The sequence below is a fragment of the Aspergillus nomiae genome, assembly GCF_001204775.2.
Source record: "Aspergillus nomiae NRRL 13137 chromosome Unknown contig00114, whole genome shotgun sequence".
Classification (NCBI taxonomy): domain Eukaryota; kingdom Fungi; phylum Ascomycota; class Eurotiomycetes; order Eurotiales; family Aspergillaceae; genus Aspergillus; species Aspergillus nomiae.
The window spans coordinates 52,764-78,101 of NW_015378169.1; the positions used below are offsets into that span (position 1 = coordinate 52,764).

At 49.0% G+C, this 25,338-nt stretch overlaps 7 protein-coding genes across 7 annotated transcripts; 3 read left to right on the forward strand and 4 right to left on the reverse strand.

Moving 5' to 3' along the window:
- Positions 1-1,143: 1,143 nt before the first annotated feature.
- On the forward strand, positions 1,144-4,372 carry ANOM_005063 (ATP-binding protein; the record flags this gene model as incomplete). Its single annotated transcript, XM_015550320.1, has 3 exons — positions 1,144-2,104; positions 2,171-4,068; positions 4,136-4,372. 3 exons carry the CDS (start codon positions 1,144-1,146, stop codon positions 4,292-4,294), a joined length of 3,018 nt encoding a protein of 1,005 aa, XP_015407386.1. The 3' UTR covers positions 4,295-4,372.
- Positions 4,373-5,094: 722 nt separating this feature from the next.
- On the reverse strand, positions 5,095-6,472 carry ANOM_005064 (malate dehydrogenase; the record flags this gene model as incomplete). The annotated part of the gene is made up of 4 exons (XM_015550321.1): positions 6,338-6,472; positions 6,120-6,237; positions 5,896-6,045; positions 5,095-5,834 (listed from the first exon to the last, which is right to left on the reverse strand). Exons 1-4 carry the CDS (start codon positions 6,401-6,403, stop codon positions 5,095-5,097), a joined length of 1,074 nt encoding a protein of 357 aa, XP_015407391.1. The 5' UTR covers positions 6,404-6,472.
- Positions 6,473-6,869: 397 nt separating this feature from the next.
- ANOM_005065 (dihydrolipoamide acetyltransferase component of pyruvate dehydrogenase) lies at positions 6,870-9,255 on the reverse strand (the record flags this gene model as incomplete). The annotated part of the gene is made up of 7 exons (XM_015550322.1): positions 6,870-7,345; positions 7,417-7,486; positions 7,546-7,657; positions 7,736-7,850; positions 7,911-7,938; positions 8,647-9,037; positions 9,123-9,255. 7 exons carry the CDS (start codon positions 9,253-9,255, stop codon positions 6,899-6,901), a joined length of 1,296 nt encoding a protein of 431 aa, XP_015407392.1. The 3' UTR covers positions 6,870-6,898.
- A 529-nt stretch (positions 9,256-9,784) lies between these two features.
- Positions 9,785-11,756, reverse strand: ANOM_005066 (putative pyruvate dehydrogenase complex, dihydrolipoamide acetyltransferase component; the record flags this gene model as incomplete). Its single annotated transcript, XM_015550323.1, has 4 exons — positions 9,785-11,033; positions 11,096-11,319; positions 11,392-11,441; positions 11,515-11,756. Coding segments are annotated over 4 exons (1,575 nt in total), but the record flags the coding sequence as incomplete, so codon positions are not given.
- Positions 11,757-12,048: 292 nt separating this feature from the next.
- Positions 12,049-18,188, forward strand: ANOM_005067 (Arf family guanine nucleotide exchange factor SEC7; the record flags this gene model as incomplete). The annotated part of the gene is made up of 5 exons (XM_015550324.1): positions 12,049-14,622; positions 14,673-16,290; positions 16,344-16,710; positions 16,763-17,812; positions 17,867-18,188. The coding sequence occupies 5 exons, from the start codon at positions 12,049-12,051 to the stop codon at positions 18,186-18,188; spliced, it is 5,931 nt and encodes a 1,976-aa protein (XP_015407390.1).
- Positions 18,189-19,169: 981 nt separating this feature from the next.
- ANOM_005068 (DUF890 domain protein) lies at positions 19,170-20,933 on the reverse strand (the record flags this gene model as incomplete). Its single annotated transcript, XM_015550325.1, has 10 exons — positions 19,170-19,583; positions 19,633-19,896; positions 19,946-20,036; positions 20,088-20,217; positions 20,270-20,343; positions 20,395-20,493; positions 20,540-20,550; positions 20,604-20,679; positions 20,729-20,776; positions 20,851-20,933. The coding sequence occupies 10 exons, from the start codon at positions 20,931-20,933 to the stop codon at positions 19,170-19,172; spliced, it is 1,290 nt and encodes a 429-aa protein (XP_015407403.1).
- A 553-nt stretch (positions 20,934-21,486) lies between these two features.
- Positions 21,487-24,344, forward strand: pldA (putative phospholipase PldA; the record flags this gene model as incomplete). The annotated part of the gene is made up of 8 exons (XM_015550326.1): positions 21,487-21,523; positions 21,586-21,977; positions 22,027-22,179; positions 22,232-22,853; positions 22,904-23,164; positions 23,221-23,681; positions 23,731-24,282; positions 24,330-24,344. The coding sequence occupies 8 exons, from the start codon at positions 21,487-21,489 to the stop codon at positions 24,342-24,344; spliced, it is 2,493 nt and encodes an 830-aa protein (XP_015407404.1).
- Positions 24,345-25,338: the final 994 nt, after the last annotated feature.

Consider the following 25,338-nt stretch of genomic DNA (forward strand, 5'->3'; position numbering starts at 1 on the left):
ACATCCTCCTATAGAATCACAGATAGATATAGCTCAGCGCCCTAAAGGGCAAAAGTACAGTACAGCTGCACTGGCGCACTGACAGGCTGCATGCGTTTCAAAGGCAGGGGGGAGGGGGAAAAGAGACTGGAAATCATCGCCGATTCCTGCGGTCACGGTTGTGTAACCCAAAGATCGGCAGGTCTGGTCTTTGACTCATGACGATCATTAATATTATTCTTGTTATTGTTAGTATCATCATTACGGCCTTCCCCCAAGGCATCCTTTAGGCTGAAACGCAATGAGATGATGAAAATATCCGTTGCCCGGTGATCATCTGGCCAAAGATAAAGTTAGAGTCCTGAAGAAATCCTTCGTCGTAGTGAGTCATGAATACCTAAATTAGGCAGAGAACAAAATAAATCCATTCCAAAGACTCCCCATTCTGGATCTGCGCCATTCGAACCCATTTCTGGGGCAAACGATCATTGGTAGGGATGCCTGCATCGTGGGGCTGAACTGAAGCGCTGACAACGACTCAGCGCCTCAGGCAGAGCTGTGATTGGGACATGCAGCTCTCAGGCATCACTGCTTTGCTTCTTCCTAGGATCGGTGACTGTCCAACAATCGGTCCCTGTGCATTTTACCTTCCTTTTACCGTTTATAACGCGCTATCATCTCACGATCCCTTTCTGACTGCTACTTTCCCGGAGACTTCCTCGTCAATTCCCGCAGTGACCACGCCAGTCTCCGCTCTGTAACCACGATTCCTTTCAACTTCTGTGGTAAGGTTGTCTTCATGCTACCTACCTCTCGTTCGTTCTCGATACATCCCGCGCCCAAGTCGTAGGGCATTGGACCTCTTCCGCCTCATTCTCACCGCCAGAAGAGCCCTCAGTCGTCGGCCAATCCATTCCGATTATACGAAGCAAGGCGCCAACCTAGTCTGTGATATCTGTGTTTAGGCGTCAGGGCTCGTACGTCAGTTCAGGTAAGCTGGTTTCTTTCGCTCATTGTGGTATATGTATTGGTCTTTCTCCCTTCTCTCGTGCATCTGATCCACCGACACCTACATTCACACCCCAATCCTCCTTTCATTCATAATATCCCGTGTTAAACCTATCACGACTATATTCCCCTCCCACTTGCTAGAGGTCACGGACAATGTCACCAAGTGCTACCGCTCTAAATCCTAGCTCTAACAACACAGCTCAACATTCCGTCATAGAGCCCGAGCCACAAAAAGAGCAAAGCTCGGATCCGCTCTTGACCCCATCTGCTCCGCTCCCCGAAGCAGCTCCACAGCGGGCCCTATCTAATCAGCGCCCTGAAGCCATGGCCGATTCCAGCGTCACGGCCGCCGCCGCCGCCGCATCGGAAACTAAACATGAGGCCGAGCCGCCGGTCGACAACACTACTATCAAGCCAGATGCGAAATCAATCGTTGCTGTGTCAGAAACCGCCCCGGCTTGCAAAAAACATCCGTCCAAGGAAAAAGACCCTAACGGCCGCAATCGCGACTCGAAAAAGAAGAGTCATAAATCCAAGACATCATCCGTAGTCACTCCTAGTGATGACAGTTCGGATGAGTCGGATTCCTCTGCTGATAGCTCCAGCGCCGAGGAATCTGCATCCGAAGATGAAGAATCTCCCTCCAGTTCATCTGAATCGGAGCCGGAAAGGACACATCGGCGGAGAGGGACCAAGAACAAGACAAAGAAGTCACTAAGAAGTAGTCGGAAGAAGAAGTCCCGGTCGCAATATGAATCCGAGTCGGAGTCGGACTCAGACGAGAGTGAAGATGATGATACGGCCCTCGATGAGAAGGCTGTCAAGCGGCTTGTATCCAAGCTCAGAGCGCGAAAGAAGGCTAAGAAACTCCGGTCCCAGGAAGACTCATCAGAGGACCTGGAGGACTCAGACGAGGAAGCTGACCCGGACGACATGGCACTCTTGCTCGCTGAAGAGCGACTAGCCGCTTTGAGGCTGAAACGAGGTGATGGCAGGCGTCGTAACAGAACTCGCGGTAAACGGAACTCATCCGACGGGCAGACAGACGGCCAAAGAAAATCCAAAGGCAGGAAGAAAACTGCTTCAAAGATAGCTTTCAAGCGGGTAGATGAATGTATGTGCGAACCTTAATCTACCTACAGATCAGAACGGCCAGTGCTAACCCGATGATTACTCTCAGTGTGGGACAATACCATTCATAACTTCAAGCTTACAGAGACCGTGGATGACCCAGAGGCCAATGAATGGGACCAATATCTATTTACCGTACGCCGCAAATTTGACTGGGATAACAAGTACACGGAGACTGTGGTAGATTTGAAAAGCAAGTACATTCGCGATGCACTTTCCAAGGTGATGGACGGCGTTAAGGGGGTCAGCTTAGTGCAAGAGACGGCCGTCGTTGACCCCAATATGCTTTTCTTATATCTTGAAGAGACCCGCCAATACATGAAGGACCTAAAGCAACAGGCGAAGACGGAGAAAAAGAAAAAAGCTAAAAAAACCGCTGCAACCAAGGCGGCCCATCTCAAGGTCCTTGTCAAGTATCTAGATACAGACTACGCCGAGACCAAAAAGACCCTGTATCCGCTACTAGAAGCCAACACAATAACCTTCGATCTACTCTGGGCATTGTTCAAGCCAAACACCATCGCATATACCCCAACATACGGGAATCAGGACGAGCCACGCGCTTTTAAACTGGAATATGCCACCAAGGAGTCCTCTTTCATGAAAGGTCAATGGTACAGCATTGAAGGCCGCTACCTTGAATACGACGGGAAATCTTTTGGCATGGGAACAATGCTGGCTGATGTAGAAAGCTTTAAGGGTGCCCGCAAGATAACCAGCCTCAACTGTTACCCGCTGAAGTACCACCGAGAGGCTGAAGACGTCAAAGCCAAGCTAATTGAGAGAGGCAAGAAGTTTGTATCAATGAGAGGTATGAACTACCGGTTCCACAAAGGCATGGGTTTCTACAAGAAGAAGCGGTCTGTCATCAAAGTCAACATCAACGGAAGAGTTATGATCGATCCTGCCATTCACCGTCGGATCAACCCTAACTATCCTATCAGCACTGTCCGCCCGAAAGATGCAGACTATCTGGATGACTCCGACGGCGCCGGTAGTGATGGCGGCTGCTGCTGTGTGTCAGAATCTGACTCGGATGACCCGTACGTCCACCGTCGGGACTCGGATGCCCCTAGAGTCCGGTACAAAGTCATCCAGGACAAGGAGGGCACGCCGCACGTGGTCGAAGTTGAGCTAGATGAAAATGGCAATGAAATCCAGAAGGAACAGATGGACGAAGTCGAGGATCCATCTGAGAGGGACTTCACCGAAGAGGAACTGCTGATAGCCAGTCCGGTGGTTCTGGGATTCGCCTTCAGCGAGAAATTGTGGCTAGAATTCAGCATCTCAGGGATCAGCGATATCAACTGGAATGAAGACGCATTCGACTCGTTGGTCCTTCCAGACAATCAGAAATCAATTGTCAAGGCCCTTGTCGAATCCCACACGTTCTGTGCCGCACAGAACATCGACGACGTTATTCAAGGCAAGGGCAAAGGTCTAGTTGCTGTGCTCCACGGTCCACCAGGCACAGGCAAAACACTGACGGCCGAAGGCATTGCCGAGCTGCTCAAACGTCCGTTGTACATGGTCAGCGCGGGAGAGCTGGGAACAGACTCCCGGACCCTAGAGGCTGAACTCAACAAGATCCTGGATATTGCCCATTCCTGGGGCGCCGTGCTCCTGCTCGATGAAGCAGATATATTCCTCGAGAAACGCACGATCCAGGACATCCACCGCAATGCTCTCGTTAGCATCTTCCTTCGTCTCCTGGAGTACTTCCAAGGTATTCTTTTCCTGACCACTAACCGAGTGGAAACCTTCGACGACGCCTTCCAATCCCGAATCCACGTCGCCCTACGATACGGCGACCTCACCACCAAGGCGAAGCGAAGCGTATGGAAAATGTTCCTAGAGAAAGTCCAAGCAATGGACGGCGTGCAAACAGCCACCTTCACCGAAAAAGACTTCGACGCTCTCGCGCGCCACAATCTCAACGGACGACAGGTATGATTACCCCCCTCCACCAAACTCCTAATCCATCCTAAAGAACCCAAACTAACACATACCCCAGATCAAAAACTCCGTCCGCACCGCGCAAGCCCTAGCCGTCAACGAGAAAAACCCCCTCTCCATGGAACACATCAAGAGAGTCTTAGAAGTAGCAGAAACATTCGACCACGATCTCCGCGGTGGAACAGGATACATCGATGCAATGAGAAGCTACACATGAGACACCACATATATAAGAGCAGATACGACTTACGAACGATAACCAGCACAAGAATATGAGAAACGGAATGAGATACGAAATGGTCGCGGTGTTTTCCTTGAGAGATACGCTATTCGTTGGTGATCAGTTTATTCTATTAGTCTATTTATCTTTTGACTTGGTTTGTTGGCGGGCTGAGCGATAGCTACTTTATTTGATCCTGGCCTTCTCTCTTTTTTCGTCTATTTCGTTCCTCTTTCGATCATGTGCCATCATTGGAGCGGGTCTTGGGTTGATTAGTGTTTCTTGTTTTGATTATGATGGATGAATTTACGAGGATCTTGCAGGTAGCCTGTTTCAGAAGGTATGGTAAGAGACTCGGGATAGAGGAATAAAGACAGAATTAAGAATGGAGACCAAGATTGTCACCTCGCATCAGATAAGATCTATCTATATGCCTCGGTAAAGCGGGTCCTTTAGCTATGTCGCAACATATCACAACTACAAAATGTGTACAATCTACTTTGGACTAGGCTTTGGAGCCGAATACGGACATCAGGGGAATCAATTATATTTTGAAATGTTTAGGAAATACATGTTCGTCGCCTTTGCCATCATGAAACGAGAGAAGGATTCATCAGTTAACTATCCATCAGCTCGTCATTGCTCCAGAAACAAACTGCAGCTGCATCTCCTCCGATATAAAGCCGATGCGAGTGGAAGCATACACGATGGGTAATAGGCGCAAAATGTCATACACAAGACTGTTATACAGGGAGGAAAAGAGCTGCAGACGGTCTAGTTTACCTTATGAGAGTAATTTAAGGGTTGGCCTTGACGAAGTCAATACCCTTCTGGATGTTCTTCTTGAGGTCACCAAGGCAGGCCTCGAGGAGCTTCTCCTCGTAGGCGTTGACCTGGCCAACGGGGAGGATCTTCTCAACACCGTTGGGGCCGAGCTCGACCTTGGAGGCGAAGAAGTCAACACCCTGGTCCTTGTAGAGAGGGCTGTCGACGAAAGTGGGCTCAACGACACCCTTCTCACCCTGGGCGGCCTTGAGGAGGGACTCAGCCATGCGAGCACCAGCCATGGCCATGGAGAGGGTGGCAGAGCCAGCACCATCCTTGGCCTTGACGACCTCATCACCACCGAACTGGATGCGGTTGACGAGCTGGTCGCGGGTCTCACCCTCAATGCTGGGGTGGCTGGACTGGGAGAGAAGAGGGACAATGGTCACACCGGAGTGGCCACCGACGACAGGGACGGCCTCGTTGGAGGGGTCGGTCTTCTGGACCTGGGAGATGAAGCGAGAGGCACGGACAACGTCAAGGGTGGTAACACCGAAGAGACGCTTGGGGTTGTAGACACCCCTGGCCTTGAAGACCTCGGCGACAATGGGGACGGTGGAGTTGACCTGATTGCAATTAGCGCGATATAACTGGTAATAGTAGATGAACTCATCATACGGGGTTGGAGATGACGAGGATCTTGGCCTCGGGGGAAGCCTCGGCGGCAGCTTAGCAAGGTCGCGGACAATGGAGGCGTTGGTGTTGAACAGGTCTGGCCATGTTTCCATCAGTATTCAACTTCCAGTGGCATTGCGAAGTCATGATGTCCATACCGTCACGGGTCATGCCGGGCTTGCGAGGAACACCGGCAGGGATGAGGACGATCTCAGAGCCCTTGAGAGCATCACGGAGGCCAGAGGGGGTAGGGTCGAAGCCAGAGACGGTGCTGTTGGTGTTGATGTGGCTCAGGTCAGCGGCAACACCTGTCGCATCACCCATGTTAGTCTTGTCTTAAATCACCGAAGTCGGAGATACTGCAAGCTGTGCAAAAACATACCAGGGCCACCGCGGATGTCGTAGAGGGCAAGCTCAGAAACACGGGGGTTGAGCTTGAGGAGAAGGGAGAGAGGTTGGCCAATGCCACCAGCGGCACCAAGAACGGCAACCTTGGAAGCCTGTGAACAAGAAGGTAAGTTAGTCGGTTTGTTTTTCTGTTGTCGTAGAGCTAGTTCCGAGGTCCAGAAACAAGAAGGTTCGATGGATTCAATCACACACCTGGCTGGCAGAAGCGGAGAAGGCGCGCTTCTGGAGGAGGTTGAAAGACTGGCGAGCAGCGAACATTGTGAATGATGTGTAAGGAAGGATAGAATGAATTCTATCTGAAAGAAATGGAGAGGTGAGGTGGAGAGAAAAAAAGAAAGCGGATGAGAAAGGAGAGGAAGGAAGAAAGGGAAAGAGGAATCGGCGGCCTTTCGTTGCCGGTGAGAAGGAATTCACTAACGAATTTGGTTTGTTGGCGGCTAAATCGCTCCGTTTCCGATTCTTTCCCCACGCACGGCTGACTCGGAATCACTCGTCACTTCACATGGGGACCGGCGTCAAACCTCGTATAATTTTGAATAAATACCCGACCTGTGTTGATTTTTGTTCTCGGTTTTAAATCGATCACCCGATTACATCCATGACCATGTAGCCTTTCAGTTGATCTTAATGGCATATAGAAGAAAGAAAAAAGTATAGAATGATATCATAATGCAATCCGAACGCCTGCGCTTGCGAAACAAACCCAAGCAACATCCAGAGAACCCATACCAACGGCCAACAAAAAATCTTAAACTATCTCAAAAAGTGCAATACAGCCCAGCAGAAGAGAAAGAATATCACAACGCCACCCCAGAAAATCCACTTGTCCTGCTTCGCCCGTCGCTCCACTTTTCGGATAGTTTCACCGCTGACTCCCAGAGTATTCGCGACACTATACAGCCGGCGCTGCGTCCCCTTCAGTACCTCTCGCTGCTGTCCCAGATCTGCAAGTACAGCACGTCCCCGGTCAAGGAAGTCATCGAGTTGTGTGCTCGTGTTGGCCAAGAAAGATTGCTCGCGAAGCGCATGGGTCTCACGGTTGTAATCTGCGGGTGAAGCGCCAAAACTGAGGCCCCCTCGGGACGAAGATGGAGCAAAAGCCGACGACTGTGGAAGAGAAGATTGGGCGTATGGGTTCTCTGGGGTCGCCGTGTGATGTGGACGTCGGCCAAGTAGTTCATTACGGTTTGTCACGGATTGCTATAACATCCAAGTTTACCAGGATCAGCCCATATCAAGATTGTCGAATCTAAACAGTCTCAAGAACTTACGGCATCCTCTCGTTCTTTGCGTAGCTGATCAAAATGCTGTCGGTAATCTGCAAGCTCCGACCGGAAATTACTTCAGAACCGTGTCTCAGTCAGCTAGTCTCGATTGGCAACTTGGACATAGTTTCCTACTTTACTCTCTCGAACGCCTTCTGTTGTTTTTCGGGTATCAATTCTTTCTTCGATAGAGCTGAGTAGTCATCGACAGTACGCGATAAGGAGGCAAGTGAAGCTGCGATCTGGCCTATAATCTTGCATAAGTTTCCAACACAGCTGAAGGCTCGTACATGTTATCTTTGTAGAGCGAAAGGCCAGTCCGTACCTTGTAATGCAGGTGAGGATGTAGCAGGAGACTGCGCGAATGTGTCCAGATCGCGACGAATAGCAGAGGACTGCTTCAATGCCGAATTGAAAAGAGAGTTCTGTGCAGTATACACCTGTTAGACACAATTCAATAACCAGACGTCAATACAAAGAACGTACCATTTTCCACAGACAATCCCGTTACCGTAGACACAGTAGAGGCTTACGAAAGCGGATGAAAAGAGTCAGCTGCCGTACGAGGGCCTTTAGTACAATGTACTGAGCAAATATCAACTGATTTGTGATTTTGGTGGAAAAGTGATGCGGTTGTTATGCTTGTACCTTTACTACGGTCTTGTAGATAATCCCGGCCGAGGCCACATGTTCTTGCACTCGCACAGTTCTGACGTCGCTGACCGCCTCTCGGCGCAGCCTTCAAATGTTCAACTATTTCCATTTTCATTGTTTACCAGCAATACTCAGCTACAAGCTGGCTTTTGCAAATTAATATTGTCTAGCAACCTGTGGGACATGGCCAGCATTTGGTTTGTCATACTATGACGCATGATTAACTTGATTGTACTGTACTTAAAGCTCGTGTACTCCCGATATACGTTGGCTATATATAATGGATATTAACGATACTCCGATGCCAAACAAGGAGCAGGGTATGCCATTATGAATTACTGATACAACAAAAAGATCCATCACTGCGCCAACGCCGGCTCTTGGAAAGCGTGGGTAACAGAGCTATAATGAAATATCTGACACCCAGAAACGGTCATATAGAAACAGACCCCCAGACTGAATGCTAGGAATAGTAAAACCCTCTATCTACTTGGGAGGGTACTTGTTTTGGAGAAACCACCTGACAGAGTTAAGCATTAGCAAACGGGCTTCAAGTGACATTGAGCACACCGAGGAACTTACTTGCTGACGAAATAATCAACCGCACCAAATGCTCCAACAGCGCCAGACCAAAGCCCAATCAGCTCCCAGGAGAGTTTGCCTTCGACATGTTTCCGGTATGCACCGAACCCTAGTCCTGCGCCCACCAAGCTCAAAAGCACAGCATTGCCGATATAGACCGGATTATCCGAGTTGCGACATATTCCAGAAGCCTTAGCCTTGGCCTTGGCCTTAGCTTTTCGTTCTTCTTTCGCTTTCTTGTTTTCCTCAGACTCTTCCCGCTCTACCCGCTCGGCTTGAGTGGTGGTCTTGATGTCTTGATCCAAAAAATTCGAATCCACGACGGTGACATGTTGCGAATCTACATCGACTAGCGAGGCGGTGCTCTCGGATTCATCCTTATAAACCCCGCCTACACTTGGGGCACGGCTTTATTTCAGTTAGTCAGAGGGATATTCTGATGTATAAATTCGTAAGCAGGCTATGTGTCGACTTACGCCTAGCTGAAGAGTTAGTCCAGATACCAACAAGTGCAAGGTTATTGGCGACAAAGAAGGTATGGAGAGAGATGCTACGTACCTCTTCTGCGGATTGTTCCGGGCCCTTGGCGGCTACTTCGGCATAAGACATGTTTGGAGTGGCACGTAGGTTGGAAAGTTATGTGCTTATGAATGTGTTTATGGTCTGCGACAGAGTTAGTTCGGCGAAGGCATGGCTGGTAGACTGTACCATGAAGTCGATAATGGGTTGTTGAGGACACAGGATCAACCTACCTGGAAAGGTAAAAGGACAAGGATGCTGATCGAAGGGGGAGTTGAGAACGGCACTTTAAAGGGACTGCTAGATGAAAGTGAAGTAAAGTTTGAAAGAAGACGCATGCATGGATTTATACGAATGCCAGGGCGCAAGAGCGGGCGTGAAAGAATGACATCACGTCACTGATCAGCCGGTGGAGTTGGAGCACTGCCAAGACCCGCCATGGTCATATTCGACTGTAACGAGAAAGGCTTGGCCCTCGTGGAGCAGTGAGTCGGAACTTGGAAGCCATATAATTAAAATTGAAACATGGATAGCGCCTAGAGATATTTCTTTCAATCCGTCGCCTCTGCAAGTCGACAGCAGCCTAAATACGAATTTGGCCCGGGAATAGAATTCTAAGGGAACATAGGAAATGGATTTAGATCTGATGCACTGTACTTGATAGACCAATTACGGTCAAAAAAACACTAGAATGATTTTTAATACATATTAAAACAAATGCCAAAAGGAACTCCGGTCGTAGATAGGTATTACGTCTGGCATTTTGGAACCCCAAACAGACCGGATCGAGCTTAGAGCAGCAGCTCCAAGGGGTTCTCAACAACCTTCTTCAGCTCCTTAATCCATTCAGCACCAACGGCACCGTCGACCACCTTGTGATCAAAGCTGCCAGTTACAATGATCTGGTCGTCCCATTCAACCTCAGTGCCGTTCTCAGTCTCGACAGGGACGGCTACTTTACGGGTAGTACCAACAGCCAGGATACCGGCCTGAGGGGGGTTGATAACAGCAGTGAACCGCTCAATGGCAGGGTTCATTCCCATGTTGCTGATGGTGAAAGTACCACCCTGGTACTCTTCCGGCTTAAGCTTGTTGTCGCGAGCACGCTTGCCAAGGTCCTTGATAGAGTTAGAGATGCTGGAGAGACCGAGACCCTGAACGTTCTTCACAACAGGAGTGATCAGTCCAGCAGGGGTGGCAACGGCAACACTGATGTCGGCAGTCTTGTGCTGGCGGATGACAACCTGACCGTTCTCCTCGTGCCAGCTGGAGTTGACAGCAGGTACCTTCTGAAGAGCAGCAGCACAAGCCTTGACAAGGAAGTCATTGACGGAAAGCTTGTACTTGCCATCGGCGGAGGCATTAAGGGCCTGGCGGAGCTTCAGAAGCTTAGTGACAGACAGAGTCGTCGAGACGAAGAAGTGGGGGTTCTCTCTGGTGGATTGAAGAAGGCGGTTGGCGATAGTCTTGCGCATGGAAGTAATAGGAATATCCTCATAGGTAGGGCCAGCAGCGGCAGAAGCGCTGGGCTTGTACTTCTCAACATCCTCCTTGGTGATCTGACCTCCTCTGCCAGTACCCTTCAGGGCCTTGATCGACACACCCTTCTCCAGAGCAAGAGCCTTAGCAGCGGGGCTGATGGTAGGCTCGCGGTCGAGACTGGGCTGAAGCTTCTCACCCGAGGTCTCGGGCTCCTGAGCAGCAGGCTCGGGGGCCGGTGTAGAAGCGGGAGCAGCATCAGTAGCACCCTTGGATTCTTCCTTGCTCTCCTGAGCTGGGGCAGCACCCTTGTCACCACCGGCATCCTCAGCGGTGAACGACTCGAACGACGAAACATCAGTGCCCTCTTCAACGAGGACGGCGATAGGCTGTTGACGCGCAATTAGTAAGTGCAATACAAGACAATTGAAATTTGCATCGCAGCACATACAGAACCAACAGCAACCTCCTTCTCACCAGTTTCCTTCAGAACCTTAGCCAAGACACCTTCTTCTTGGAACTCAAAGTCCATCTGTGCCTTATCGGTCTCAATCTCGACCAGAACATCTCCGGGCTGCAGGGCATCGCCCGGCTTCTTCTGCCAGGCACCGATGTTTCCAGCAAGCATCGTTGGCGACAAAGCAGGCATGCTAATGATGGTGTGAGGGGGGAAGGCTGTAACTCGACATGTTAGAATTGGATGGCTGCACTACGAAGACAGGAAGAGTAAAATCTGGATGGGCGTACACTTGGAGGCATAGTAGCGGGAAAGGGCAGCGAAGGCGGGCAATTGAGGTCTGAAAACAGGGGTAATAACGTCAGCCTTTCGAAACATGGAAATTGTGGGTTAAAGCGCAGGCTATAACATACTGAACAGCATCCCTGAATCTGTGCATAACCTGCGGCCTCCTCAGGGAGGAGGCGCCTTTGGTGAGCATGGCGCTGGGAGTGCGCATCCGGACAGCACTGGCGACCATGGTGCTGAATGCTGTGAGTATGATACGATGAAAGGGCCCGGGATGCGACAAAGAGAGGAGAGAGGATGGAAGAGAGGGCGAGAGGTATATCTGGCAGGTGGAAGGGCCCGGTATCAAAGAGTTGAGGAGTGCAGCTCCAGGAACTTTTCTGTTGAGCTTCCCGGTGAGAGATCGGAATAGTGTCGCCGGGTGCCGCCGGTGTCCTGCTTAGGTAAGTTGTAAGCAGGTCTCCGTCGCGTACCTGGCACGAATCGGCATCCGTAGATTATCCCCGTCCGCCGGAGAAGACACGCATCAGTTCCACTAGCGGGTTAGTAACTTAGTATGGAGTAACTCCTCTCCTCACTGCTTCTAGTCCTGCATTTGCTTTTCCATGTGGACCCCTCATATGTCGTATTTGGATTGCGCCGGACGGAGTCTCGCATAAATGGCGGAAGTTGAGAATGGCTCTGCCAATGAGCCAACCCAAACATCTCCGGCTCTGTCGCAGGCAGACAACAAAGAGCATGGGGCAGATGTTTCCACGCACTCCGAAGCCCCCGATGCTATCGAGGAAGACAAACCCACGATCCCCGAGGAGACGGAACGCCAAAATATCGATGTGGATGCTTCAAAGCACCACAAGCTAGTACACAGCGAATTGGACTCTACTGAACCTGCTGAGCTTGTAGAAACATCTTCAGCCCCGAAGGACGCTGTCGAGACCCCAACATCCGAACTAAAGCCATCGCTCCAGTCGGATGCCAAGGAGGAAAATGCAGATAACTCACAAGATGGTAGCGAGGAAGTTGGCCCTGAACAGAGCTCTCCCGACGAGACCCCCGATAGAGACTCTGTACCACCCCAAGATGTCCCTGTTCCGGATCCTCGCGTGCGCTCGGATTCGAGGTCAACGACTGCTACATTTGCGACACATCGTTCAGTTCCCGTTAGCTCCACTGTCTTCATTGTAACAGCACTTGACATGATTGGCGCATCCCGAGAAGCTCGGAGAACTAAAGAATTGGAGGACGCCGTGAAGAGTGCTGTTGCGAATGTAAAGCAGTCGGATGGCCAACCCATAGATCCGGAGGTCATCTTTCGCCCTTTACTTCTTGCAACCAAGACTCTTAGCGTCCCCTTGCAAGTGACGGCACTCGATTGTATCGGAAAACTTATTACCTATTCATACTTCGCTTTCCCTAGTGCCCAGGACGGCAATGTCTCCCAAACCGATCCCACGCAAGAGCAGCCACCGCTGATTGAACGAGCTATCGATGCGATCTGCGACTGTTTCGAGAACGAAGCCACACCTATTGAGGTCCAACAACAAATCCTAAAATCACTCCTTGCGGCGGTTTTGAACGACAAAATTGTGGTGCACGGAGCTGGTCTCCTTAAAGCTGTCCGCCAGATATACAACATTTTCATATACTCTAAGTCCAGTCAAAACCAGCAGATCGCTCAGGGATCTTTGACTCAGATGGTCAGCACAGTCTTTGACCGAGTTCGTGTGAGGCTTGAATTGAAAGAACTACATATGCGTGATGGCGAAAAGGCACAGGGGTCCTCTTCTGACACTGTGACCCTGGATCCTGCGGAAACCCCTCAAACCAACGAGGAAGACCAAGCGTCTGACGTCGCCTCTGCTACCGTCCCGGATCAACCCGTTGCTAAGGAGCCTACCGAGAAGTTGACATTGCAAAGTTTCGAGTCGAACAAAGATATCACATCTGTGAATGACAACGCCCCAACAACAGTTACACGCGCCAAGGCCCGCCAGACCCCAGCGAGGTCCTTATCAATTTCGGGGGAGGAAAGAGAAGACGGCGAAATTCTAGATGAGGATGAAGACGAAGTATATGTTAAAGATGCTTTCCTGGTTTTCCGGGCTCTGTGCAAGCTGAGTCACAAGATTCTTAGCCACGAACAACAGCAGGATTTGAAGTCTCAAAACATGAGATCAAAACTGCTGTCTCTGCACCACATTCACTATCTAATCAACACCCACATTGCTGTTCTCACGTCCCCTCTGTTGACGATCAAGCAAAGCTCCAACAGCTCGGATGCTATGACTCTTCTACAAGCTGTTCGGCCTCACCTCTGCCTAAGTCTTAGCCGAAATGGCTCCAGCTCGGTGCCAAGAGTGTTCGAGGTGTGCTGTGAAATTTTCTGGCTTATGCTCAAGCATATGAGAGTGATGATGAAGAAAGAACTTGAGGTGTTCTTGAAAGAGATCTATCTGGCTATACTTGAGAAGCGAAACGCGCCCGCTTTTCAGAAGCAATATTTTATGGAAATCTTAGAAAGATTGGCAGACGACCCGCGTGCATTAGTTGAGCTATATCTCAATTATGACTGTGACAGGACAGCACTGGAGAACATTTTCCAAAATATCATCGAACAACTTTCTCGGTATGCCAGTGTACCAGTCTCCATTACTGCAGCCCAGCAGCATCAATTCCAGGAGCACCATGTCAAGATCTCTCGTTTGGGACTTGAGTGGCACCAACGTGGTACTTTGCCTCCGACTCTTACTACCGCGAATGTAGCCAACATTCAACAGCCTAATCTGCAGGGTGTTCCTTCTGAGTATACTCTCAAGCACCAGTCGGTTGAATCTTTGGTGGAGATACTGCAATCGTTAGACAACTGGGCCTCTCAGCGTATGGCTGATCAAGCTGTCCCCAATATCTCGTCTCAAAAATCCATTGACAATCCGAGAGAGTCATTGGATACAAATGCCGGTGCATTCCTTTCATCCCCAAGGGTCGACGTTGTCGAGGGTAGTACCGGTCGGTCAACACCAGTGGCAGAAGATGATCCAAGCCAGATGGAGAAAGTCAAGCAAAGAAAGATTGCACTCATGAATGCCGTCCAGCAGTTTAATTTCAAACCTAAGCGTGGCATCAAACTATTCATACAAGAAGGTTTTATCAAGTCCGATCCTGTCGAGATTGCGTCCTTGTTATTCCGTAATGACCGGCTAGACAAGGCTATGGTAGGAGAATACCTCGCGAAGGTGAAGCCGAGAATATTGCTATCATGCATGCATTCGTTGACATGATGGAGTTCACAAAGCGGCGTTTCGTTGATGCTCTCCGTGGCTTCCTGCAACATTTCCGTCTGCCTGGAGAGGCCCAAAAGATCGATCGTTTCATGCTCAAGTTTGCAGAGCGCTACACAACCCAAAATCCAAATGCTTTCGCAAATGCTGACACGGCTTACGTTCTTGCGTACTCCGTCATCTTGCTTAACACAGACCTGCACAGCAGCAAGATGAAGGGACGTCGTATGACGAAGGAGGAATTCATAAAAAACAACAGGGGCATCAATGATAATCAGGACTTACCTGAGGAATATCTTACGTCTATTTACGACGAGATTGCAGGTAATGAAATTGTTCTTGATACGGAGAGAGAACACGCTGCAAACGTAGGAATGCCCACGGGCGCACCCGGAGGGTTGGCATCAAGGGCTGGACAAGTCTTTGCAACTGTGGGGAGGGACATCCAAGGCGAAAAGTACGCTCAGGCCTCCGAAGAAATGGCTAACAAGACCGAGCAACTTTATCGAAGCTTGATTCGGGCGCAACGAAAAACGGCAGTCAGGGAGGCTCTCTCACGGTTTATTCCTGCTACCTCTGTTCGACACGTTGGTTCTATGTTCAATGTCACTTGGATGTCTTTCCTTTCCGGCCTATCTGCTCCAATGCAGGACACCCAAAACCTTGAAATGATTAAACTGTGCATGGAAGGAATGAAGTTGGCAATCCGAATTAGCTGTTCTTTTGACTTGGAGACTCCTCGAGTTGCATTTGTGACGGCTCTGGCCAAGTTCACGAACTTGGGCAACATTAGAGAAATGGTGGCGAAGAATGTCGAGGCTTTGAAAGCTCTACTTGATGTAGCACTTACAGAAGGGAACTACCTCAAAAGCTCCTGGAGAGAGATCCTCACATGCGTTAGCCAGCTTGATCGGCTCCAACTTCTCACTGACGGCGTTGACGAAGGATCATTGCCCGACGTTTCACGGGCGCGTATTGTGCCTCAAGCATCGTCAGATGGTTCCCGAAAATCCTTCCAGTCATCAAGACGGCCGCGTCCTCGATCAATCAACGGTCCTACGGCCTTCCGCACCGAAGCTGCAATGGAAAGCCGATCTGCTGAGATGATCAGGGGTGTAGATCGAATCTTCACAAATACAGCCAATCTCTCTCATGAAGCCATCATTGACTTTATCCGGGCGCTGAGCGAAGTAAGTTGGCAAGAGATCCAGTCTTCCGGACAAACCGACTCTCCCCGTACGTACAGTTTGCAAAAGCTCGTTGAGATTAGTTACTATAACATGACGAGAGTCAGGATAGAATGGTCAAAGATTTGGGAAGTCCTTGGACAGCATTTCAACCTTGTTGGATGTCATTCCAACACAACAGTGGTCTTTTTTGCGCTAGACTCGCTTCGTCAGTTGTCGATGCGCTTTATGGAGATCGAAGAACTTCCAGGTTTCAAGTTTCAAAAAGATTTCCTCAAGCCATTTGAACATGTCATGGCTAATAGCAACGCGGTAACCGTGAAAGACATGATTCTGCGATGCCTTATTCAGATGATTCAGGCCCGTGGAGATAACATTCGCTCTGGCTGGAAAACGATGTTTGGCGTCTTCACAGTCGCTGCTCGCGAGCCCTATGGTAAGTGATGATACTCCGGGGTTGCTATATGGAATTTGCTAATGTGGTTATAGAGGGCATTGTGAATATGGCTTTCGAACATGTTACCCAGATATATAACACCCGGTTTGGCATTGTGATCACGCAGGGTGCTTTCCCCGATCTGGTCGTATGCTTGACAGAGTTCTCTAAAAATTCGAAGTTCCAGAAGAAGTCGTTACAGGCTATCGAAACTTTGAAGTCAACCGTCTCAAAAATGCTCAGAACGCCTGAATGTCCTCTCTCTCATCGTGGATCATCAGCTGAAGAATTCCAAGATGAAAATACAAACCTTGCCAAGCAACTTAGCCGTCAATCTAAGGAGGAACAGTTCTGGTACCCTATCCTAATTGCGTTCCAAGACGTATTGATGACTGGTGACGACCTTGAGGTTCGCTCACGGTAAGCTCCCTTTGTCCTTGACATGCTAGCATTTGGCTAACATAAGATCTAGAGCTTTGACGTATCTTTTCGAAACGCTGATCAGATATGGTGGCGATTTCCCTCAAGAGTTCTGGGATGTTCTCTGGAGACAGCTGCTTTATCCTATCTTCGTTGTATTGCAGTCCAAGTCGGAAATGTCTAAAGTACCTAACCACGAAGAGCTATCTGTGTGGCTATCCACTACGATGATTCAAGCATTGAGAAACATGATTACCCTTTTCACGCATTACTTCGATGCGTTAGAATACATGCTGGGCCGCATACTGGAGCTCCTTACACTATGCATTTGTCAAGAGAACGACACTATCGCGCGAATCGGCAGTAACTGTTTACAACAGTTGATCTTGCAGAATGTTATGAAGTTCAAGCAGGAGCACTGGGAGAAGGTGGTTGGTGCCTTCGTGGAGCTTTTCAGCAAGACTACTGCCTACGAATTGTTCACAGCTGCAGCAGCCATCTCTACAAAGTCTTCCGAGTCGCACAAATCCACCAACGGGGAAGCCGCAAGCAATGAGGGAGGTGCACAAGAGACTACTGAAACATCCTCAGCACGGGAAAGCCTTACCGACGCTTCGAAAACTAACGGACTGCAAAATGTGACACATGAGCATGAGGAAGGAGATATGCCTACCGCTGCCAACTCTGGGCTGGAAGACTACAGACCACCTGCCGAGGTACAGCAACAGCCAGCTGCGGTCACTGCTGCCCGTCGTCGGTACTTCAACCGCATCATAACGAACTGCGTCCTTCAATTGCTTATGATCGAAACTGTTCATGAACTCTTCTCCAACGACAAGGTTTATGCGCAGATTCCGAGCCATGAGCTTCTTCGACTGATGGGGCTGCTGAAGAAGAGTTACCAGTTCGCGAAGAAATTCAACGAGGACAAAGAACTGCGCATGCAGCTTTGGCGCCAAGGATTCATGAAGCAGCCGCCAAACCTTCTCAAGCAGGAGAGTGGAAGTGCTGCAACCTACGTCCACATCCTTTTCCGTATGTACCATGATGAGAGGGAAGAAAGGAGGAATAGCCGTGCAGAAACAGAGGCTGCACTCATTCCGTAAGTGTCTGGTTATCACTCCGTGCTAATGCATTGCTAACCTATTTTCTTTAGACTTTGTGCCGATATAATTCGCAGTTTTGTCCTTCTTGACGAAGATTCGCAGCATCGAAATGTGCTTGCCTGGCGTCCCGTAGTGGTAGACGTGCTGGAAGGATACACGAACTTCCCTTCTGAAGGCTTTGACAAGCACATCCAAACCTTCTACCCGCTATCTGTTGATCTTCTCGGTCGCGACTTGAACCCTGAAATACGCATAGCGCTTCAATCATTACTTCGCAGAATCGGTGAAGCAAAATTGGGAATCCCTGCTATGCAAGCACCTGTTAGCGCGAGAAGCTCGGTCTCCCATCGCAAAGACAGCGTCGGACGTTGATTGCGTCTCATTTTCCCTTTATTTCATTTTAACCTTTTCGTGTTTTGGATATCCCGCCTACCTGATTGCTTGTCTCTCACTGGATGGCGACTGTTGTAGACTTACTTTCCTGTGCTTAACCTTTCTATGTGAGCCGGATTTTATATATGTACCTAAAAGAACCGGATTTTTCCTAATGACCGTAACTTTCCATATTTCGGAGGGCGCCGAGAACCGTCCTCAGTAGGTAGTTTGCATTCCCGAGGTCGCACAGCTACTAGTCTTACAAACACCCGCTACCTGCATTCAATTTCTATAACTAGAGGAAAGTACATGTAAGCGATGCTGTAGTGCTCAATTTAAAGAAGAATATCATGGAAGTAAGAAACTCTTTTTCACTGGAGATGTGTCGCTGTCGTGGGACGAACAAGTTGAATGTTCGATGGGTCGGTCTCGTGTCCTCGTGTCTTCTGGGTTGCTTCTATTGTCAAAATGTATGCCGCAATAAAGAAGCTTGTCCTCAAAGCGAAGTAGTACTTATAGTAATAAAAACATAGCAAAAGTGGATGCTCGTCTCGGCTCTAGCATAAAACTGTGCGACGAGATATAGTGCTCCTAGGTGAAGCTTCCTTCGAACACCCCCAGTGGAGAACAGACTGCGATATACTGAGTTCCGTTGTTCTTCCCTATCCAATCTGCCACTATTCCTCTGTTTGCTTCCGGTGCTGGCGTGACCTTCGTCAGCTGCACCTTTGCCCATGCTGTTAGGCATGGCGCTGGGCACGGTAATTCATCCAACAGCACGAGTCAGAAGGCCGGCAAGTCGTTTAATGGAGTCCTATAAGACTGTATAGGAGGATGGATGTGGGAAGGCTGAACCCTCGCTGACCTCCGAAGCTATTCGGGTGAAGACAATCCAGCTCATCTGATTACTATTAAGTGTTAACCGGAGATGGTCCGTAATCGAGAGCACCAAGAACAACCGAACTTATATTGCTTCCTCTACCTGCCCTCAAGCTTCCTCTTCACCATGCCACAGAAGCTCTCGAACAACACCGAATCCGTGCCCTTGAGCCATCTTATCAGTACACGAACGCCTTTCTCCTCGATGCCTTCCTTCCTCAGATGCACTTTGAACCCCAATGCTGCGCTACTGTCATCAACTTCTATATTCTGCATTGCACCAGCAGAACCTTTCATCTTTCTACGCGCCTGGCGGGACCACACATTTTCCATAGCGAACCCGACTCCCACGGCTAAATTATTGCGCCAGAGCCATTGAAGCGGAAGAGAAGTGAGTTCATTGTCGAGCTTTTGACTTGCATCGTCGATAGAGGCGTTGGGGATATCGAAGATGTATTCGGACGGGAAAGGGAGAAGGTGCTTCGGAAAGGTCGTGATCGATCTCGCCACGTCCTATCGCTATCAGTATTCCAGAATGCATGTGCGAGTGAGCGAGACATACCACAGAAGGGCGGAGATCACCCCACGACCATGCTATCGCCCATCTCCTAGTCTTAGAGCCCTGGACAAACTCCGTGACCGCATAGTTGTGATTTCCATATCCAATGAGCTTCTCGACCAGTATGGAGACGCTGCTCAGTTTTCCCAGCATCGAAGTATACCATAAGACTTTCTGGCGGAGCCTGAAACTTTCTTCGATCATGCGAGACACGAAAGCAACTTCCCCTCCTTGGGTAACCATTTCCACTTCTGCACCGGTGCATGCCTGTATATAGTGTGAGTACATGGCCTTTGCGTTGGGGTATGTGGCTTACAGAGAATGGTGGCCGTTCTTTTGCCTGCGCTGAGGACACCAGCTCCTCGCGAGAGGTATAAAATGGAGGGTTGCACATTGTGAAATCAAGGCTTTAGTCACATTAGGAGCAGAAATACGTAAAGTATCGGCGATTCACATACCCTTCGACTTCAAGCTTCTCCAAGGGAATGAGATCACCATTGGAATCGGTCTTGACAATGCGGATTCGAGAGTCTAACCTATTCCCAGACACAGTTTCTTGAGACGTTCGTATATTGTCATCATCGATGTCTAACGCGTCCTTTAGTGTTAGGCTATTCATTTCTCAAACAGTCAACCTTACCTGTTGCTACAAAATTCCACTGTGGCCGAACAGAGCAGCCAAGAAGCGGGTATATGCTGCAGCATCCTGTTCCTCTGTGGAAGTTAGATCAAATTTACCTCGACTGATGATGGAACGAGCCGTACATGTCAAGCCCGATAACCTTTCGATCAGGGTCGTAGTTATCACGATATTCATCGCCAGTAGTGTCTAAAAGGCTTTGCAACCATAGGATATAATTTAACCTGATATCATTAGAAATGGAAATCCATGCTCGGGGTCATCGCGCACCTATTTGGCACCTATAACTTTTGTCAGTAGAAACAGATACAGATGTACACTGGCTGGTACATACCGGCGGGCATAACCTATTCTCCGGAATGTGAACGTTCAAGCCAAAGTCTCGTTGCAAGAGACTTATGCTTAATTGGCTATTGAAAGTTAATTGAAAGGCCAGACCCCACAGCTTGTCGATCTCACCGAACAGCATCCGGATCGCTGAAGTCCAATTGATTATTTGGTTTCAGACTGTAACATCTCAGCACGATCGCCTTAGAACGTGAAACCTCTTGACTTCTGGTTCGGTGGGAACCAAGACTTACTACTTTGCAAAATTGGGTGATTGCAGTGCTAGTGTGGCGAAATCGACGTCATCCTTGTAGATATTGTTGCGCATTGCCCTCATGGTGCTACATAGAATCTGGTCAGTAAATCAATGTTGCGAGTTTGAATTTACTACATGTCACAGGACTCAAACATGATGATCGTAGAGCCATTGGGAACGTACCCACTACGTATCTTGATTCTTTGAATAGTGTTGCTCGCTTGCATTGAAGCAAGGGTGGGGCGTACCGGCGATGTTCGAGACACGAAGGAGCGGTTCAGCTCCGTACAGAGTACGCAGTAACGTATGTACTCCGTACAAGTATTGCACTTGCGAGGTTCCGCAACTTCCGTGGAACACTATTTTAGTGCCTCTGATGTGTGGATTCGTGGAGTGAAACATCAGGTGACGAGATCTCAGGCCCAAGCATTTAATTTGGTACGGCTATAAGGCTAAGGAATAACGTGATGTCATTGGGGGCTCGGCGCCTACGTACCCCCCTCAATCATTGTTCGTTGGAGCAGAGCCCACTTTTTCAGGAACACTTGGCTGCCTGGCTGCACTACAACTCCCCACGTTGAGTCGTTCTTTTTTTCAATTCAATTCCCCAAGGGCGTTGTTGTAAAGCGTCACAATGGACAAGTTCAAGGAAAAGCTCCAGTCGTTGGAGGGTTCTTTTAAAGGTCAATCCTATCCACCAATTTGCTACGAACAAACTGACTGGGCCCGATAGATGCCAACATTGTAGAGGAGGCGCACCACGTCAAGCATAAGGTTGGCAAATTCTTCAACATTGTCAACCCGAACCACCGCCATGACGAAGCGCATGAACAAGAAACCGACAGAAAAAGAACAGCAATCGCCGAATCCCATCGTTTTGAGTCCTTCGCTCCGATTAGAGAGGGCAATAAGGTCAAGTGGTATGTTGATGCGCTAGACTATCTCTGGGCTGTTTCGATCGCTCTCGAAAACGCAAAGGAGGTCATCTACATCGAAGACTGGTGGCTTTCCCCGGAGCTATTCCTACGCAGACCCGCGTATCAGAGTCAGGAATGGCGACTGGATCAAGTGCTCAAACGCCGTGCAGAAGCCGGAGTGAAAATCTACGTGATCGTATACAAAGAGGTCAGTCGCCTTCAGTTACGCTGAAATGCTCAGTCACTTATAAAGTCAGGTTAATCAAGCACTGACTTGTAACTCGGCCCATACGAAACACGCATTACGCAATCTCTGCCCAGAAGGTTCTCCTGGCCATGGAAACATCAAGATTCTGCGACATCCGGATCATAACATTTTTGAGAATGCAGCGGACATGACATTGTACTGGGTGAGCTAATGCATCTAAATATGCCTAATGGTCAACAGCTGATGATGACCAGGCCCATCACGAGAAATTTATTGTTATTGATTATGCTCTGGCATTTATTGGAGGCATCGATCTATGCTTTGGGAGATGGGATGCTAACCAGCACCCTCTGGCTGACGTTCACCCATCAAATATGAAGGACGAGGTCTTCCCAGGACAGGATTTCAACAACAATCGCATCATGGATTTTCAGAGTGTTGCACAATGGCAAGCAAATGAACTCAGCAAGGCGGACTATGGCCGAATGCCCTGGCATGATGTGGCCATGGGTCTTATGGGTGACTGTGTCTATGACATTGCTGAGCACTTTGTCCTACGGTGGAACTTTATCAAGCGCGATAAGTATAAGCGTGATAAATCTGTTGATTGGCTGATGCTGGAGGGCCGTCTCGGCGAAGATGAGGACCTAGTCGCTGTGCAGCGGCCTAAGTACCCTTGCGGTGACTATGTCCAGCATCCTTATGAACCCCTAGCCTCGAAGCCCCGTGGTGCCCAAGGCAGTGCGCGGGCACAAATTGTGCGCAGCAGCGCTGACTGGAGTAGCGGTATCCTGACTGAGCACAGCATCCAAAACGCTTACAAGGAGATCATCAGCAAAGCCGAACACTACGTCTACATTGAGAATCAATTCTTCAGTACGTTCGACTTGTTCCCCTTTCACTATGCATTTTGCTGATTCTGTTAGTCACGGCCACTGGAGATCAGCAGAAGCCTATACTTAATACGATTGGACGCGCAATCGTTGATGCTTGCGTCCGTGCTTCCAAAGAAGGCAGAAAGTTCCGGGTAATCATTGTGATACCGGCCATTCCTGGATTTGCAGGAGATCTTAGACAGACTGAAGCAACAGGCACCCGGGCGATCATGGATTACCAGTATAAGTCGATCAACCGTGGTGAGCACTCGATCTTCGGCCAGCTCAAGCACGCAGGCGTTGATCCTACACGTGAGTAACCTGCCTTCTTTTTTTTTTTCTTTTTAAACAATTGCTAATAGACGAAGAACACATCTTTGTTTTCAACCTGCGCGCATATGATCGTATCAACAAAACCCCTGCTCTGGAAGAACTAGAGAAGGAAGCGGGAGTGACATACAATGACATCCAGCGTGGAATTGCGGAGTCCATCATGAGTGACAGCGTTCATCCTTCCATTGGTAAAGAGGGCGATAAGGGCGAAGTTGGCTATGATGACGCACAGAAAGAAAAAGAAGAGAGGCTTGCAAGGTTGCGGCGATATGAGGAGCAGGCCGAGCGCCACAAGCCCGAATATAAACCATCCAGCAAGGATACGGTTGCCCATACGACTATGCTAAACGGTGGCAGGATGTCTGATGAAGCCTGGGAGGGTGAAGCGGAAGCTGAAAAAGACAACTTCGTCCAGGAGGAACTCTATGTTCATGGCAAGGTGTGCATTGTAGATGACAGAGTTGCTATTTGTGGCAGTGCCAACATCAACGATCGGGTATGTTTCTTCTGATTTAAAGCCACCAAGCCATAGCTGACTGTACCAGTCGCAACTGGGATATCACGACAGTGAACTGGCTATCGTTGTGGAGGATCAGGACTTCATTGACAGCATGATGGATGGCAAGCCATATAAGGCAGGTCGTCTAGCTGCTACACTCCGACGGCAGCTCTGGAGGGAACATCTTGGGCTGCTCCCAGCACAGGATTATGACGCTTCGCAAAGCCCCAATGCGCAGCCACCAAATGTTTGCATGAACCATGTCATCGAGGGACCCGAGAACAACTTTGTTATGGACCCTATGAGCGACCCGCTCTGGGAGATGTGGACCGGACGGGCGACTACTAACACCGAAATATATCGAATGCTCTTCCGTGCCGATCCGGACGACAACATCAAGAATTTCGACGACTATGACTGGTTTTACCCTCGCAACCGGATGAAGCAGGGACACTTGTTTGACCCGTTTCAACGTGCCAAGGACGTTCGGGAGAAGTTGGATGAGATTAAGGGTCATTTAGTTTGGATGCCTCTTCGGTTCTTGGAAGATGCTAGTACTATGGCCGAGCCCGGGCTACAGGTCAACCAGATCACTGAGGTAAGCGATCGACCGATCTAAGCGAGAAATTTACTAATAGGGAGCAGAGTATCTATACCTGAGTTTTCTTGTTTGGGGTTTACGTTCCGGGTTATTTGATGATGGTGATCTCTCCTAAAATCAATGCACATGGATACAACTTTGGCACCAACCGTTGCAAAAGCTACATAGCAGCATAGAAATCTCCGCCTCCATTTTCGGGTTGACCTTGACGAAACTTAAGACGAATTTGATATCCTTAACGTTTTGTGTACGAAGCGCGATGTATTGAGTGGAGCGATCAACTGGGCTTCAAACGAAAGTCCCACGATGCATAACTCAATTAGTCAGGCTATAGCTATGGCATTATTGAATTGGGTAAACCATAATCTTCCACGAAGCTTCCAAATTCTAGAACAGTCTTAGAAGCCCAGCCAAGTATATGTATTGCACATCAATACTCTGTACAGAGCATCGTATGATCAGCACATAAGAGTTCAAGCCGATCTCACCCCTTCTAGTACATATACCGGAGCACTTTATATACACATCTCAAAGCACATATAACTCATCTCCCAACCAACACCCTAGGCCTATTATAGGCAGCACCCCAGAAATAAACTTTCCCAATATCAATCCCAACACTAAATGCATCATCGACGATCACCCCAGACGGCAAGTCCGATCCAAACCTTCAAGACCCGCAAAAACCAAAAACTAGAAAAAGAGAATAAAACAAAATAAAACAAAATAAAATAAGAAGAAAGACAACAGCAATCCCAACAACCCCCAATCCCATGACCGTTACTCCCCCTACTTCCCACAAAGGAACTCTTTCCCAGCAGGATGCAAGCTGAAACTCCCTGCGTCACTCAGAAAATAAAACCACTGGGAAGAACTGACCTTGCCCATACATACACATACACACACACAAAGCTCCACATACGCGAGGTTAACGACCTCACATCCGCCGATCCATTGTAACAATGCTTAGCCTAAACCATGTCTGGCTCTTTCTCCCTTCGGGGGTTAAAAAGAAGCATACTTTTTTACCTTACCAACAAGTCCAACAACCAA